This window comes from Equus quagga, chromosome 20, assembly GCF_021613505.1.
Source record: "Equus quagga isolate Etosha38 chromosome 20, UCLA_HA_Equagga_1.0, whole genome shotgun sequence".
NCBI classification, from domain to species: domain Eukaryota; kingdom Metazoa; phylum Chordata; class Mammalia; order Perissodactyla; family Equidae; genus Equus; species Equus quagga.
In genome coordinates, this window is record NC_060286.1 from 43007494 (window position 1) to 43024020 (window position 16527).

General features: G+C 61.5%; 2 protein-coding genes across 3 annotated transcripts in view; one reads left to right on the forward strand and one right to left on the reverse strand.

Annotated features, from left to right (window-relative positions):
* Nucleotides 1-1593: 1593 nt before the first annotated feature.
* On the reverse strand, nt 1594-8148 carry LOC124230873 (formin-like protein 5). Its single transcript, XM_046647322.1, has 2 exons — nt 7885-8148; nt 1594-2380 (listed from the first exon to the last, which is right to left on the reverse strand). Exons 1-2 carry the CDS (start codon nt 8072-8074, stop codon nt 2343-2345), a joined length of 228 nt encoding a protein of 75 aa, XP_046503278.1. The 5' UTR covers nt 8075-8148; the 3' UTR covers nt 1594-2342.
* Nucleotides 7270-16527, forward strand: part of AMN (amnion associated transmembrane protein) — a 10425-nt gene continuing 1167 nt past the window's right edge. For both annotated transcript variants that reach the window (XM_046647319.1, XM_046647321.1), the window contains exons 1-9: nt 7270-7356; nt 8155-8273; nt 8343-8387; nt 14469-14556; nt 15112-15329; nt 15490-15627; nt 15796-15904; nt 16030-16112; nt 16314-16491. In XM_046647319.1, the coding sequence (XP_046503275.1) occupies nt 7314-7356; nt 8155-8273; nt 8343-8387; nt 14469-14556; nt 15112-15329; nt 15490-15627; nt 15796-15904; nt 16030-16112; nt 16314-16491 (1021 nt within the window). In that variant the 5' untranslated portion in view covers nt 7270-7313. The remainder of the gene's footprint in view (nt 7357-8154; nt 8274-8342; nt 8388-14468; nt 14557-15111; nt 15330-15489; nt 15628-15795; nt 15905-16029; nt 16113-16313; nt 16492-16527) is intronic.

A 16527-nucleotide genomic window follows, 5' to 3' on the forward strand; every position in this document is an offset into this window, starting at 1 on the left:
AAGGGGCCTGCGCCAGGGCCGGCCATCTGGGCAGCAACCTGTGTGGTCACACAGGGCCCCACGCTCAGAAGGGCCCCGTACTTGGAGCGGTGCTCTGCTGTCACCGCCTTGAAATTCTTAATTTTTGAAAAAGGGGCCCTGCATGCTCATTTTTCACTGGACCTGCCGTGGTTTCCTGGCCGTCCTTTCAGGCGATGGCTCTGACCTAGACGGAGTCCTGGGGGGACCAGTGCCCCCAGCAGCTGCGCTCTCAAGTCTATGGCTTGGTCCAGAGCAAGCAAGGTGGCCCTCACCTTCCCGCCAAGACCCTGCCTGGGCATCTGGCACCACGGAAGGGGGTGAGTGGGGCCCGCAGACTTGGGGTCCTGTCCCAGTTCCACCACTTGATCAGCCATGGGACTTTGGGCCCTTTGAACCTCAGTTTTCTCATCTGTCAAATGGAAGGACAGCATGTGCCTCCTTTCTGAAACAAGGTGGTTATTAAAAAGCCATACCAGTGCTGACACTGCAGGTGGTTGTCGGGGCTCTGGTGACATCTTCTAAGCAGCTGCTCATAGTAGGAAGGTCAGAGGGAACAGGGCTGACACTGCCCCCTCCCCAGCTCAGCACCAACGTGGCTGGTCTCACAGTTCCACAGGTAGTCACATCGGTCAGGCCCGGGAGCAGGAAGCACTGCATCTCCCTTGAGGTCCCCCCTGAATTATCAGATGTCAGGGCTGCTTTCCAACACTGGTGCAAAGACCCTGGGAGCTGCCTGCCCCTCTCCCTCTGCCGCTGCTCCTCCAAGTGTCACCACTGCAGCCCCACTTGGCCACTGGAGCGCCATGCTCGGCCTCACCCCCCCTTGTCAAGTCACAGCTTAGGGCCAGGGCCAAGGGGAGAGGCCATCAGCCTCCCGGTGTGGCCCACTAAGCAGCTGGAAGAGGTGGGTCCAGGAACAAGTCCCCAAGGGCTGCTCCCACCCAGGGTCTCGGGCTGGCCTGGAGGTCGTTCATGGGCCTCTCTGTTTGCTCACAGCCACCTAGTGGCCACACTGCTCCCGTTGTCCCCAGGCTGATGGTGGCCTGAGGGCCCCACTGAGAGTCCTCCCCACCCCACATCCGTGGGACTGCTGGCAGCACGTGACGGGGAACCATGGCCCCCCAGCTCTTCCTAACATGGGCTCCCATCACCCAGGAGCTGCCCCGAGAAGGAAGCACAGCCTCGTCCGTCCCTCTGGGGGGTCCCGAGGCCACACACGCCTGTGGTGAGGGGCTTGCGCTCCATCCATCTCCCTGGACACTCAGGTTTGGCGTCCCACGGCCGCCTTGACCACACCAGGGTCACCGAGGGAGATTCTGGGTGGCCCACAGCCACCGAAGTCAGAAGCCCTGAGGACGGCCCTGCCCACCCAGCCGGTGCACAGTGGGGACGGCCTGGGGGCTGGGCAACCCGAGTCCCTGAGCCAGCAGACACGGAGCCACGTGTACGGGGGATCTCCAGCCCCTTTTGAGGGGCCGTCAGCAGGGATTTCAGAAACTGGATCCTTCTCTCACCTTCTGGAGGTTTTTTCCTGAGTCCTGCGGGAAGGGAAATGGGCATAACCCAGCAAGAAGAGACACCGGCTGGTTGCGCCTGGGCTGAAGGCGCTGATGGGACACTGGGCAGAGCCGGACACAGAGCTGGCCACCTGTCCAGCAGCAGGAAGCAGGCATGAGGAGAAACAGGGTGTCCTGAGGGGCTCCTCCTGGGACCCGGTGTCCTGCCCCACCGGAGCCCAGACCTCCCGCGGGACTGAGGTGGCAGCGCGTCAGACCAGCTCGGGGTCGGCCCTGGGGCATCCCGGCTCCACCAGGAGGCCGCAGACCAGGCCTGCGGAGCGGCCAGGCGGCGGGGGACCCTTGCTGCCTCCCTCAGCACAGGGGACAGGGACCCTGCGAAACGACACTTCTTCAGGGTGAGCTGGGAACTGGCACGGAGCGAGAGCCGCGCTCAGCCCGCGGATCTACCAGCCATGCCCCGAGGGGCCGCGTCCTGAAGGTCCCTTTCAAGTCCGAAAAGCACAGCCGGGAGAGGGGGCGCAGCCCGGAGCCCTCCCTGCTCCTCGCTGGCCTCCCGTGACGGCTTAGGTGGCGCTCGGACCTGCTCGCGGGCCCTGCAGGACGGTCCTGGAGTCCCAACTAGTGATGGCCACAGACGTGGTCGCTCGCGGGTGTCCTGGAAACGGATGCTGCGTGACCCAAGTCCCGAAGCCACAGCATGTGTCACCACCACCACCAGGAGAACCGAGGCACTACGTTCCCACCGCCGTTAGAGCGAGGCTCACTGCCGAGGGCCCGCGGGGCCGGTGTCCCTTAAGGGCTTCAGGGCTGCTTGGAGGCCTCCAACACGTCCCCGCTTCCTGGACAAGAACATAGACACCGAGGCGAAGCTCTGAGTGCCCCCGGCCTCAGGGTCGGCCTTGGCAGGGGGCAGAGCTCGGAGTCCACGCGCCGCTGCCCTCGCCCAGGCCCCAGGGAGCCGCGGCGCCCGTCGGCACTGGCAGGGGCGAGGGCCGGATCTGAGGGCGGGAGAAAGCCGGCCCGGGGCAGGGGGGTGGTGTTAGGAGCGAGGACACTGCGGCAGGCTCCAGCCCTGGGCACGTGGCTGAGGTTTTCCTCGTCTGTAAAATGGGACTAAGGCGGTGGCGGGTGCACAAAACCCGTGTGAAAAGCACCTTGTGTGTTTATGTGGGAGGGACGTGTGCCATGTGTGGGGGCCACAGGCCTGGCAGGAGACACCCCGTGGTGACCTTGTCCCACTGGGTCGAGTGGCTGGGCCCTGGACCTGGCCTCAGGTCATTCAGCTGAGAGGTCTTGGACCCCCGACAGACACCCTATGGGTGGCGGATGACACGGTAGCCATGGCGCTGAGCTCCCCCTCCCCCTGTGGAGTTTGGGGCTCGGGCACCTAGTTGACACAGCTGCCTGTGACAGCGCGGGGGACCCAGCCCATCGTGGCAGCCCTCAAGCTCTGTCCTTACCTGGCCCAAGTCTCATGCACTCACATGGCCTGACCCAGGCAGTCCCAGGGAGGGACAGCGAGGGCTCTGGAGCCCTGAGCCAGTGTCCCTGACCTCGGGCTTTGGCTCCTCTTGACCCAGAGACCTGTGAACTCCCCCCACATACAGCCGTCCCCTCAGTATAAAGGTGGGAGGCACAGGTGACAAATTAAACCTTCCACCTGGAAGGAGGACGGGGGAGGGCAGGCAAGACAGTGACGGGAACCCCTGGCAAGAACCCTCCCCATTGTGGCCTGGGGATCTGGCGGCCAGCTCGGGGGCGGCTCCCAGCTCGGGGGCGGCTCCCAGCTCAAGGCTCCCGAGGCCCTTGGCTTCCCCCGACGTCCTCCTCTTCCCATGGTCCACAGATGGAAAAGGGGTGGACAGTGTCCTGGGACTGAGCCCCTCATCTCCTGGGGCTCCCCTCACCCCCTAGGCCAGGTGGCAGCATGAAGGGGTGCCAAGCCTCGCCTGGCCCTGGTGCCCTGTGAGGTGGGCACTGCTACCCTGGCTCTGCAGATGAAGGATGAAACAGAGAGGCTAAGTGAGTTGTGCAGCCTCACGCAGCATTCAAACGCAGGACAGCCTGTGTCAGAGCCTGGCTCTATCATTGCAGGACATGACCAGGGGTGCCCCACATCTCCCCCAGGGCTGACCAGCGGCCAGCTCAGCCCCATCCAAGCCAAGTGGAGACGCCACAGTTCATACCCTCCTGTGTTCCGCTCTTACTTGCATCAAATCCAGCCCCCAGCAGTCCCCCAGCCTCACCTCCTAGCTTTCCCTTCCTCCATCCCTCCCATGTGTGGGCTTCTCACCTTCCTTGCAGGCTCCCTCATGCTCCTGCCTCAGGACCTTTGCACTGGCTATTTCCTCTTCCTGTAGATATCCCAGGCCTCAGCTTGATGTCCCCCTCACAGAGGCCTACCTGGCCACCTTGCCTAAACTGCTCACACAAACCCTCACCTTACATTCCAGCCACCCCCTGCTTCATGCTGCCTCAGAGCCCCGATCAGAACTGAGGGGTGCATCTTGTGTCCATCGTCCTTCTCCCTGTCCAGCAGCAAACTCAGGAAGGCCGTGCTCCCGGGCCGCCTGCAGGCCTGGCACCAAGCACGTGGATGAATGAAAGGCCCAAAGAGAAACCTGGAAGTTGGCAGGGAAATCACAGGGCTGAGGATCAAAGGTCCCTGAGCCCGGCCGGCAGGGGCCCATGTGACCAGCCTCCCTTCCTCCCGGGTGTTTTTTTGGAGCATCTCTTGGGCTCCAGGCCATATACCCAGAGCGTGAGCAGGGCCACATGGGGCACGTTGTGGCAGATGCTGACAGTTGGGAAACAAGACGGCCTCTGTGGGGGGGTGACTTTGTGCAGAGACCTGAGTAAAGGGAGCCCTGCCGGGAGGGGCCACCCTCTCATCCTCTACCGCAACCTCCCCTCCCACTGTCCAGGAACGGAGCCATGCACACTGGAGCTCGGGTCCCTCCAGAGGACACTAAGGCCCAGAGAGGTGCAGGGACCTCCCCAAGCCCACGCAGTAAGTCAGGGACAAAGTGGGGGAGAAGGAGCTGGGGAATTGATTTGGGCTTAGAGCTGTTCCCACAGAGTTGAGAAGGGAGGGATTCCCCAGCTCTGGGAGTCCACGTGGGGACCTTGGCTGTGGGCAGTTCTGCCCATCCCCATCCCCACCCCCAGGGCTGCAGGGCTGTGGCTCATGGTGCCCTCACACCTGGGAGGGTGGCTGTGGCCAATCAGAGCACAGCAACCCCGGGCCACGTGATTGGTGCAGAATTGGAAACAGGAACCTATCAGAGACCTCATGAGACACTGCACAATGGCCCAGCCAGGGAGGTGGCAGTCCAGCTCTCCCAGGCCACCTTCCCTGGCTGGTGGAGAAGGTTGTGTGCAGAGGGAAACCAACACAGTGAGGGCAGTCAAGCCAAGACAGAGCAAGACAGACATACAGACAGACACAGAGACCAGACAGCCCAAGCCCCTGGATCCAGCCTTGCCTGAAGCAGCTGCTTCACAGGATTTCCTAGTTATGGGAAGAAACTTTCTCTGGGACTTTGCATTGCTCCCACTTCCCAGTGAGATCCTGACCACTTCGAAAGTGCATGCCCGCATGTGAACCTGGGTGGCCGGGGCACATGTGCATGCCGTTTCTGTGAAGGCTGGGCACCTGCAGGGCGGTCCAACCATTCCTCCCTGCACGTCTCTGTTCCTGAGGCGTTCTGGGGACCCTTTGGCAGCTCTGGGCCAGGGCTGGTGCCTGTCTCCCGCCTTGGCAGGGGCTCCTCTCTGAGTCATCCTCTGACGACAGGACCCACCTCCAGCCTCTGCTCAAGGGTTCCCCTTGCAGTCCAATACCCCACGGCCGACCAGCTCCAACCCCTGTTCTGCCACCTTCAGTCCACGCACCGCACTGGCTGCAGCTGCAACCCCATCCTTCATGTCTCAACTTTAATGCCACCTCTTCTGGGAAGCCTTCCCTAACTGCCCAAGTAGTCTCACTGCCCTCTCCAGACAGCACAATCTCTTTGGGAGTGGCCTGCCTGGCCTTTCAGGCTTGGCCATGGTGCTCTGGGCACCGGCTTGAAGTTCGCTGAGCCCCTCCAAGCTCCCTCACTGAGAACCAGAAGTGGGGTGGTGGGAGGAGGGGAGGGGAGCGGAGCCAGACTCCCTGGGGTGGCGTCCCAAAGAGGCCCCATAGACGGAACTGCCTCCTTCCCGGCGAGAAGCAAGACGAGGAGATCTGACCCCACAAGAGCCCCTTTGTCTTGGTCGAGGCTGCCTGGAGGATGGAGCTCCTGCCAGCCCAATGGGCGGGCGGGCCAAACTCCAGGACCAGGCAGACCTCCCCCCCTCCTGGTCCCAGGCTGGGCAGGGCTGGCACCGCTGAGCCACTGAGAGTAAGTGCCTAGGTCCCACGAGGGTAAAGGGTGGCACGCACCCATGTGCTCGCTCCCTCCTGCCCAGTCGGAGGAGCCGCTGCCCCTGCCCAGAGCTTACAGAGGCAGGCGTGCCCCCAGCGGCGGGTTCCATCCTTCTTGCATGAAATATCTTGTGTGTGGGAGAAGCAAAGGCCAGTCAGAGTGAAGGGTGCTGAAGACGGGAGGTCTGCAGGTGAGGGGAGGGCATGCAGGAGAGGGCAGGGTGACCTGGAGGGAGGAAGGCGCCAGGGGTCCCCAAGTCCGAGCAGTTCCCTTTTACCCACCGTCCTCCCTCTATACACGCACCTCCATCACCTACCCTTCCACCCGCCCTTCTGTATTCACTCATCTACCACCAGGTCATCCTGGACGCAACGGCCCCCACACTGTTCCTCCTCCTTCCATCCACCATAACCAATAAGGCATTCGCTGCTGGTCCCCATCCACAGGTCACCCATCCGTCTCTCTATTGATTCACAGCCCATCAGCTAATAATCAGTTCACCACCCCACTACCCATAACCCCACTGTCCGTCATCTAGTTTACCATGCAGAACCTGTCTGCCCACCCACTCGCTCTCTATGATCCCGTCGCCCAGAATGGATTCCACCATTCTTCATCCACCTGCCAACTACCACCCATAGCCACCCTTCCACAATCTACTCTCCGGTATGCATCCATCCACCGATCCCAACCACCATCCATGATCCACCATCTGTCCACTTATCATCAACCATCCAGCACTATCCACTATCTAGCCACGATCCATCATTCACCAATACCATCCAGCATCCACCTAATCACACACCACTCATCACCCATCCACCCTCCCTAGATTACTGTCCACGTACTTATTCACTCACCATCTCCCATCCACCCACTCTTCATCCGTCCACCAGCTAGGGCAAATACCCTTCCCCACTCACCGTGCACCCACTATGAACCATTCCCCACTCATCTACACATGTCCTTCTGCCACCATCCACAGTCCATCCAGGCCAGGAGGCAGGGGGGCCCTCCTTGGAAGAGTGGACACCCAGCCCCACCAGTTGGGCAGAGGGGCTGCACCCAAGACAGAGACGGGGGAGCCCAAAGGTTGTTTCCTCCCCCCTCAACACACCCACGTCTTGGGGCAGGTCTGTCCTGACGAGCCCCTCTTCCTGAGCACGCAGGGTCCTCAGGTCCTGGAGGGCGGAGTGTGTGGGGAGGAGCGAGGTGGAGCCGGCTCCTCCGAGGGGCCTGCAGAATCGGCCAGGCGGGTCTGGAGGTAAATGTGTAACCGTCCCGGAGGCCCCCACCCCACCCCGCCCGGTCACGTGGGCCCCGCGGGGCAAAGTCTCCTGGAGGCTCCGCGGGCCCAGGCGGGATGGGCGCGCTGGGCCGGGCCCTGCTGTGGCTGCAGCTCTGCGGTAAGCGGGGCCCGCGCCGGTGGGGGCCGCACCGTGCGCCGCGGCTGGGCCCCGGCCCGACAGGCCCGGCGGGTCAAGGTCCCCCGAGGGGTGGGCGGCGAGGGCTTGAGGGGCTGCGAGACTCGAGTGCGCGGCGGGGCGCGCCAGGAGCCCGGGCCAGCCCAGCGCTGGGGCCTCGGCTCCCGCCCTCGGCGCCGCCGGCCCGTCTGCGAAGTGGCCGCGTCCTCAGGCCCTGCCGAGAGCAGCGACTGCGCGTGAGGCTGCCGGGCTCTGCAGCCTGCCTCAGTTTCCCCATCCCCGAGGGCGCCCTGGCCCTCCTGCGTCGCAGCCCGGCTGGCGCGCCTCTTCGGTGCCCGCCGCCCAGCGCCCGGGAGCTTTAGAACCTGCAGCCCCGTCCCCGTCCCGCTCTCTTAGCCCCTCGCGGCCCCCTCAGGACACAGCTCCGGTTCAGAGCCGCCCCCAGCCCCTCTTCTCAACAGAGGCTTCCGCCGCCCCTTCCCCTCCGTCCTTGCTCATCACCGTCCTCACCGGGCCGGGCCAGCGCCGGGCAAACTGGGGGAGGCGGTCTTGGTCGGCGTCCTGGAGGCGGGCACGTTTGCGAGGGCTCTGCGGTTCCAGTAGAAGTTAGTCGGCGAGCGTGGGGGCCGGGCTCCCGCAGGGTCTGGTCCGACGCGGGGAGGGACGGGGGCCCGGGCGTGCGTCGCCGCGGGGACCCCATCTGCGCCCCGACTGTGGGGCGCCTGGGCGAGAACCCGGGTGCTGCGGGCCCCGGGGACCACTCAATCGCCCCCTCCCCAGCGCTGACCCGGGCCGCCTACAAATTCTGGGTCCCCAACACCGACTTCGACGCCGCCACCAACTGGAGCCAGAACCGGACCCCGTGCGCGGGCGCCGCCGTCAGGTTCCCCGCGGACAAGGTGCCTGCGCCCCCCCTGGGCTCGGGTGGGGCCGCGGGGTCCGCCCGCTGACGCCGCTTCCTCCTGCAGATGGTGTCAGTCCTGGTGCGAGAAGGTCACAGCATCTCGGACATGGTGAGGCGCTGCGGCTGCGACGCGGGTCAGGGCGGCTGGCGGTCGGAGCCCGACCCGCCTGGCACGCCCCTTCCTTGCCTCCTCACCGGCCCCCACCGCAGGGGGGACCGTGCAGGCCTCGGGCCCTCGGCCTCTGGAGGGGCTTCTGGGAGGGGACACTGGTCCTGCGGTCCCAGCCCAGGCTGTGCCCCAGCCTTGGAGGCAGGTGCCGAGGGCGCCTCGGGTCCCCACTGCCCTCTGCCTGTGGCCTCCGCCTCCCCCCCCCCCCCTCCCCCCCGCCCCGCCACCCAGTCTGTCTTCCCTGAGGTTTGCGCTGGGAAACCCCCCTCCCTAACCCCACCCCCACCCCCACCCCCATCCCCCAAACCCCTTTCCTGTCCTGGTGCCAGAAACTCCATCAGAACTCCAGGGGAGCTTTCTCTCAAACTGCTTCACAGAACGTTAGCGTCCAGAGGACGGTGGGAATTAGGAGGGAAAAAGAAGTTCCATAACCACGTACGTTTGGAGCTGCGCTTGCCTGGAGCCTCACAATGTGTTAAGGGCTCTGATAAGGCCTGTGAGAAAGACTGCCGTCATCAAAGGCGCGTGTCAGAAGCAACCTACCGGCCAAGTGCAGCCACATGGCTGGAGCTAAAGACGGTTTTTACGTTTTCAGTGCTTGGAGGGAAAGTCGAAAGAAGACGACTATTTCGTGGCACGAGGAATTCAAATCTCAGGGTCCATAGTTTTATCGGCAGAGCCCCGCCCATTCGATCACTAGCATCGATGGCCGCGGCAGAGTTGAGTGGCTATGACCGTGCGCAAAGCTTAACATATTTACTCTCCAGCCCTTTACAGAAAGGGCCCCCATCCCTGATTTGGAGCGTCGTTTCCCAGGCCCCCAGGGTCTCAGAGTCCGCTCGTGGGGAAGCCCCTCCCCAGAGCCGCAGCTCCCGGGGTTGGAACGGATCGTTGTCCCGTCGCCTGTGGACCTGCCAGCATCGGTCACACCCTCGTGAGGGTCGCTGGCCCCCAGCAAAGGGCGGAGCTGGGGGCTCTGCGCGTGGGTTCCAGGGTTGGGATCCTCAGCGGAGGCCACTGGATTTTGTGTGGGTGAGTGGGGGCGGCCCAGTGGCCCCGGCCCCACCCAGTCTCTTGCCCTGATGCAGGATCTGGGACGCGGGCCTTATTTCCCCTCCGAGGCGGCTCGGGTAATTGACGGTTTTTAAAGCGGCATTAATTCTGGGAGCCTGGCCCCGCGCAGGGCCGGACTGGTCAGCGCAGGGGACCCCTTCCCTGAGGAGGAGACATCAGGCAGAGGCTGGGTGTCCACTGTGCCCGCAGATCCGGGTTGGGACGCCCTTCCACATTTGTCCAACCCAAAGACTAAAGTGCGGCCGAGGGGGCGGCGAGGGGGCGGAGGCAGAGGCCTGGGGGGCAGCGGCTGGATCCAGCGATCCCGCCCCCACAGCCCGTGCGCCACCCAGGCAACCGGCCCGCGCCGCGGCGAGAGCGCAGGGGCACCTGGAGCAGGTGGGGGACTCCCCAGCAGAGGAATCAATTGGGGGTGGGGTGTCGGGGCCTGGGGGCCCCTCCGGGCCCACTTCCTTACTTTGATGATCTCTTCCTTTGGAAAAGCTTGGGGATCTTAAAAGAGACAAGGTTCTTTCCTTCCTTCCTTCATTTACTCATCCATTCATTTCCTGATAGGTCCCTCCAGCCAGCCCTTCCTGCCATTTCCAGCTGCCCAGACGGGAGCCCCTCCTCCCTTTCTGGGGACCCCTGGGCACCGACCCATGGGACACTGCCTCACGTCCCCAGCCGCCCCACACCGCGCCGCCCCCGGAGGACTCGGGTGGGAACAGTCCAGGAGCCCAGGGACAGGGGCAATGGCCCCGGGGTCGCAGCCGGCGGAGGCGGAATGGATTCGGCGCCGCCGGAGGCCGCCTCCCGCGCCCGCTGCACCGGGGTCCCCTCCTCCACGACCCCCGGCGCTCAGCGTCGTCCGGCTGCGGAGACGTCGCCTCGTAAGAGGTGCAGCGACGTCGGTGTTTTAATTTCTGTTTCTCAGACTTGAAGCTTCTCACCCTGGGATTTTCCTTTTCCTGCACCCCCCTCTCCTGGCCCATTTCCACCCTCCGCCCGGTGTTCTCATTTGAAAGGAATCTCTATTTTCTGTCCGCGGGTGGGTGCGGTTTGAGATCCTGCGGAGCGCGCCCTTGAACGGACGTCGTGATCCGTGCGACGCCGGATCCGCCGCCTTAGATAGAACCAAGCTTTTGGTGTTTTAAGAGTCCTCCCTTCTCTGCTCCTCTGTCACAACCATAATCAAATCTATGTCACGTCTGTTACGTCACGGTTCCACCCTTAGGGGCACATGTTTCGGGCGGCCTAGCTGTGAAACCAGCCTCACGTTTCTCCTGAGAATGAGCGCAATTTCCACATCCTGCTCCAAACCCCCAGCCCTGCCCCTTGGCTTTGCGGCGCTGCCGTCACGGCTCATCAGACGCCCGGGGTGTGTGCGGGGCCCTCTCAGAGCGCTGCCTTCAGTCTCTGGTCTCTTTGCCTGTCCTCCTGCGGGCGCCGCGCGCTCCCCACGCTGTGGATCTGCGGGACGTCTTACTACCCATTGGGGCAACTCCCCCTTCACCCTTCTGCTACAAGGTCAACTGGTTCTCTGTGGATCTGATTGATGCAGAGAAATCGTAGAGTAGGTTTATCAGGAAACAACAGCAACACCACCAAAACCTTGGAATTTTGATTGGGAATGAACAACGGCTTTTTACAGTCAGGTCATCCATTCAGGAGCATACACCATCTCTCCAAATATTTCAGGTCATCCATCATAAAACTCTTTACTACAATTTCTTTTCTTTTCTTTTCTTTTTTTTACTATAGTTTTAAAGTGGTCCCCATAGAGATTTTGTATAGTGTCAGTTAATTCATAAATACTTTATAGTTTGGTTTCTTTCTTTTTTTTTTTTACTGAGGAAGATTTGCCCTGAGCTAATGTCCATGCCAATTTTCCTCTATTTTTTTTAGTATGTGGGCCACCAGCACAGCGTGGCCACTAACAGAGTGGTGTAGGTCTGTGGCTGGGAACCAAACCTGGGCTGCCAAGGTGGAATGTGCTGAAGTTAACCACTAGGCCACCGGGGCTGGCCTCTATGGTTTGGTTTCCATTGTGAATGGTGCTTTATTTTTGAAAATTATATTCTCTAGTTGGCTATTTTTGTAAATGACAGTTGTTTCTCTTCCCTTCCAGTCCTAACCCCTTTTATTTCTTTTTCTTTCCTTATAGCATTGTCCAGGGCCTCTTCCCTTATGTTAACAGAAGTGATGAAAGGGGGTCCTCGTCTTGTTCCAATGTGACAGAGAAGGCATGTTGTTTCTCCATTGAATTTAACGTTTGCTGTAGGGTTTTGGCACATAAACTTTATTAAATTGTGGGAATTCTATTCTATCGCCAGTTTGCCATCAGCTTTTTAAAAAATCGTAAGTATGTTGTTGGACTTCTTCAGTTTTTTTCTACATCAATCGAGATGTGATTTTCTTCCCTCCTTTAGCCTGTTAATGAGGGTTTCTGAGGTTGAACCATCCTTGCAGGACTGATGTCCTCCTGGCACCTTCCTGCAGGTGCTGGTCAAAGTGTGCCACTTCTTCAAATGCCCCACTTCTTCAGGACACTTGATTTCCCTCTGTCATACTAGACTGATTTTGCTGGCACAGGACTCTCCACTGCCATCTGCTGGGACACTAACACACACGCCACTGGGAAGCTGGGCTGGGAGCTGTCCCCTCTCCTTCCCTGCAGTCCTGGGACATGACCCCTATGACCACCATGTATTTAAAAAATGCGTTATTGGATCTAGTCAGCCAATATTTTATTTAAGGTTTTTGCATCTTTGTTTATAAGTAAAATGAGCTTATAACTTTTCTATCTTGTATTGTCTTTCATCTGGTTTTGGAATCAAGATTACACTGGCCTCATAAAATAGACTAGGCAATTTTCACTCTTTTTTTTCCCCCCAGAACAAGTTCTGTAAGAAGTTACTTATTCCTTGAGAGTTCAGTATACGTCACCTGTGGAAACACTTGGACTGGGGTTTGGGGAAGAGCAGGTCTTTGACTAACAGTTGAATTTCCTTAATGCTTTCCAGTCTATTTAAATTCTCTATTGCTTCTTGTGTCAATTCTGACATTTTAAGTTTTTCTAGAGATTGATATATTTCATCCAGGTTTTCAAGCTTGGCAGTCCTTTTAATTTCTTAAAATTTCAATATCTGTATCTTCCCCCAGGAGCAAGCAAGTTCTTACTGTACTCCTGGCCCCCTTTGGTCTCTCCCTCCCCCATCACATTTTAGTTCTAGCTTTTAAAAATCTAACAAGACCAATAAACTGTACTAAAGCATTTCATCACCCTGACTTCCCATATCTCTTTGTAGCTTCTGGATTTCTTTCATTCCTTCTTCCTCCAAGCGTGTTTTCAGAGTAGGTGGTTGTGTGGCAACCATTTTGAAGTCTTTTAGCCCTGCGGATATTTTTTATTATGCTGTTGTGTTTGAATGGAAGGTTGGCTGGATATAAAATCCTAGATGGAAAGTTCTTTTCCTTTAATATATAAAACATTACTCTATTGTCTTTTTGCATCCATTGCTGTTGCCAAGACACCTGATTTCTGGATTTTTTTCTTTGCTGGGTGATCTGTTCTTTCTCTCTGAAGCTTTTAGAACGTTCTCTTTGTCTTCGATATTCATAAACGCACCATCCTGTGTCTGGGTGTGGCTCTCCTTTTTTCCTGTTTGGCACTTAGTGAGACCTTTCATTCCCAGGTTTCCTAGCTTTCTTCAAATCTGGAAAATTCATCTTTGTTGTTTTTTCAATTATTTCCTCTTCTCCTCCACCTTTGTATCTGAATTTGGGCACTTGGATGTCGAGCCTCCTGTCTCTCTTGGTTTCTCTCTCTCAGTCCTTTCCTGCTGTCTTCTGGAGAGTTCCTTAACAAGAACACCCAATCACTGGGTGTTCTTCAGCTGGATCAGTCGTCATGTTTTTCTCAGCTATTGTGCTCTTCCTTTCAACTATTATACTTTTCATAATTTATTTATATTTCTCCCTTTGGTTCTTTTTAAAAACAAGTTCTTGTTCATGCTTCACACTGTTAATACCTCCCCTGTTCCTGAGGTATAGCGTGTCCATTTGTCCCCATGGTTCGCCCCTGGCTCCTGTGGGTGGGGTTGCCTTGTTGTCACAGCGCTGCACCCTCAGGTGTGGAGGTAGTTGGCCTGTGACCTCGCATTCTCCTGGTGTCAGCCTCCTGGTCAGGTCCAGAGCTCAAAGATGGAATGAAGAGCAGGCCCTGCCCAGCAAATTGGGACACGAGGCTGGGCCGTGGGTGGACGGCCCCTGATGAGGCTGAACCCCTCATGATCCTGCACTGAGCGGCTCCCCGTGGCCCAGCCCTCACCTCCAACCTCAATCCCGAGGGTCAGAAGGAGGAGGGTCTCGGAGGGGAGAGGAAGGGAGGGGGCCCGGTCAGTCTTCCCTCTCCTGGCCTTCTCGCCGTATTTCCTCTGATACCTGAGGCCTGGGGCTGTGGCCGCACTTCTGTGGTGAACGGGCTGCCGTCGTGGACCCTAGGCCTGCGGGGAGGCGGGGGCGACTCCAAGGCCCCTTACCCTCTCTGTCACCCCTGGAACCCCTCCCCAGAACCGTAGCTTCCTTTCCTCCCTCACACGTTTCAGGGCTGCCTTGAGACTCCCCAGCGGCTTTGGTTCCTGGAATCCACGAGCCCCTGGCTTGTACAGTTTCTCAGGGGTGACGGGGGAGGGTAATGGCCCTGGAAAGTGTTACCAAGCCCCAAACTCCACGCTCCCAGGTCTCAGGCTAGGTCCTGCTCGTTGGCCTGCGGCCCTGCTCCCTCTGGCCTATTTGACCCTCAGCCAGGGCGAGGCGCCCCCAGGCCCTGACCTCCCCTGCCCACTCTGTGGCCATGGTCTAGGATCTCCACCCCAGGGACGGGGGGCGGGGGTGGGCGCGGAGCGGGAGCCTCTGGCGCCCTGGACCTCCGCGTGGCGCCGCCTCAGCCTGCGCTTCCTGCAGCTCCTACCGCTGGATGGGGAATTCGTCCTGGCCTCAGGAGCCAGATTCAGCGCCCCAGACGCCAGCTCGGACTCTGACTGCAGCGCAGGTTAGGGGGCCGGGCCGGGGCGGGGTCAGGAGGGAGCGCATTGGTGGGCGGGGCCTGGAGGGCAGGGCGAGTTCCGGGTTGGGGCGGGATCAAGGGCGGGGCCTGGATGGGGCGCGTCTTGAGAGGCGGGGCCGGGCTGAGGGCGTGTGTAGAGGCGGGGCCTGGGTGGGGGCACATCCTGGTTGGAGGGCCTGCCTCCCGCGGTAGGGCCTGGATGGAGGGTACTTGGGGGCGGGGCCAGATTGAGGGCGCGCTTGGGGGCGGGGCCTGTCCTAGTTGGCCGGCGCGTCTCAGGGGTGGGGCCGGGCTGCGGGCTGCGTGTTGGGGGCGGGGCCAGGCTGAGGGCCTGCCCCGATTGGAGGGCGTGTCTCGGAGCGGGGCCAGGTTGATGGGCGTGGTGGGGACGGGGCCTGCCCTAGTCGGAGCGCGTGCCTCGGGGATGGGGCCTGACGGAGGCGCGTCTCGGTGCGGAGCCTGGGTGGAGGGCGTGCCTTGGGGGCGGGGCCTGGTTAGGGGCGTTTCCGGGCGCAGCTCACGGGACACGTGCCCGTCCAGGCGCCCCCGCGCTCTTCCTCGACCCTGACCGCTTCTCGTGGCACGACCCGAGCGTCTGGCGCTCCGGGCACGCGGCGCGCGGGCTCTTCTCCGTGGACTCCGAGCGCGTGCCCTGCCGTCACGACGACGTCGTCTTCCCGTCCGACGCCTCCTTCCGTGTGGGCCTCGGCCTCGGCGCCCGGACCGTGCGCGTCCGCAGCGTCTGGGCGCTGGGCCAGGTGAGCCCGGCGCGCAGGGGCGGGAGGGGGCTCGGGTCTCATCCCCCGCCTTTGCCCTGGCAGTGCCCCTCCCCGGAGCGCTTCCTTCCCCTGCTAGTCTGGAGAACTCAGATGTTGTCTTCTCCTCGGGCTGGCCCCGCTGGGGACGCGCCACTCGCAGACGTTCACGCGCGACGAGGACCTGGCCGCTTTCCTGGCGTCCCGCGCCGGCCGCCTGCGCTTCCACGGGCCGGGCGCGCTGAGCGTGGGCTCCGAGGCCTGCGCCGACCCGTCGGGCTGCGTCTGCGGCAACGCCGAGGTGAGCGCGGCCCGCAGCGGGCGGCCGGGGGAGCGCGCGAGGTGGGGTGGGCGCTGGGCCCGAGGTCGGGACTGTGCGGGCCTGCTCGCCTCCCGGGGCGCAAGGCCCTCTCTCCCTGCGGCCTGCTCCTCGTCCTCTGCGCGCTGACCCCCGCTTGCCCCCTTCCAGGTGCAGCCGTGGATCTGCGAGGCCCTGCTCCAGCCCCTGGGCGGCCACTGCCCCCCTGCCGCCTGCCACGACGCCCTCCGACCGGAGGGACAGTGCTGCGACCTCTGCGGTGAGCGCCTCCGTCTGGCTCCTGCTTTCTGGGACGGCCTGGCCACTCTGGCTCACCCCACCCCAGCCTCAGTTTCCCTGTCGGTCCCGGGGCTCTCGGCGGTGACCCCTGCCCTCCTGTCGCAGGAGCCATCGTGTTGCTGACCCACGGCCCCGCCTTTGACCTGGACCGGTACCGGGCGCGGCTGCTGGACTCCTTCCTGGCCCTGGTAATGAGGCCGCCCCCAACCCAGCCCCTACAGCCTCTGCAGCCCCCGCCTGGGACTTCCCCCTGAGCAGAGATCCTGGGACCCCATCCGCTTCATAGACTCGTCCACTCTCCGCCTGCCTGTCCACCATTGTCCCTGCCGCCAACGTCCCTGCAGGTCCGAGGGGCGGAATACCCCGGCCAACACTGTCCCCCTTCCCAGCCCCAGTACCAGGGGCTGCAAATGGCGGTGTCCAAGGTGCCGCGCACGCCCCAGTCCCGCGAGGCCACGGGCGCGGAGGCGGACACGGAGATCCAGGTGGTGCTGGCGGAAACCGGGACCGAGACGGGAGGCGCGGGGCGGCTGGCCCGGGCCCTTCTGGCGGACGTCGCCGAGCACGGTAACCGTAGGCGCCCCCTTCCCGGCCCCCAGCCCC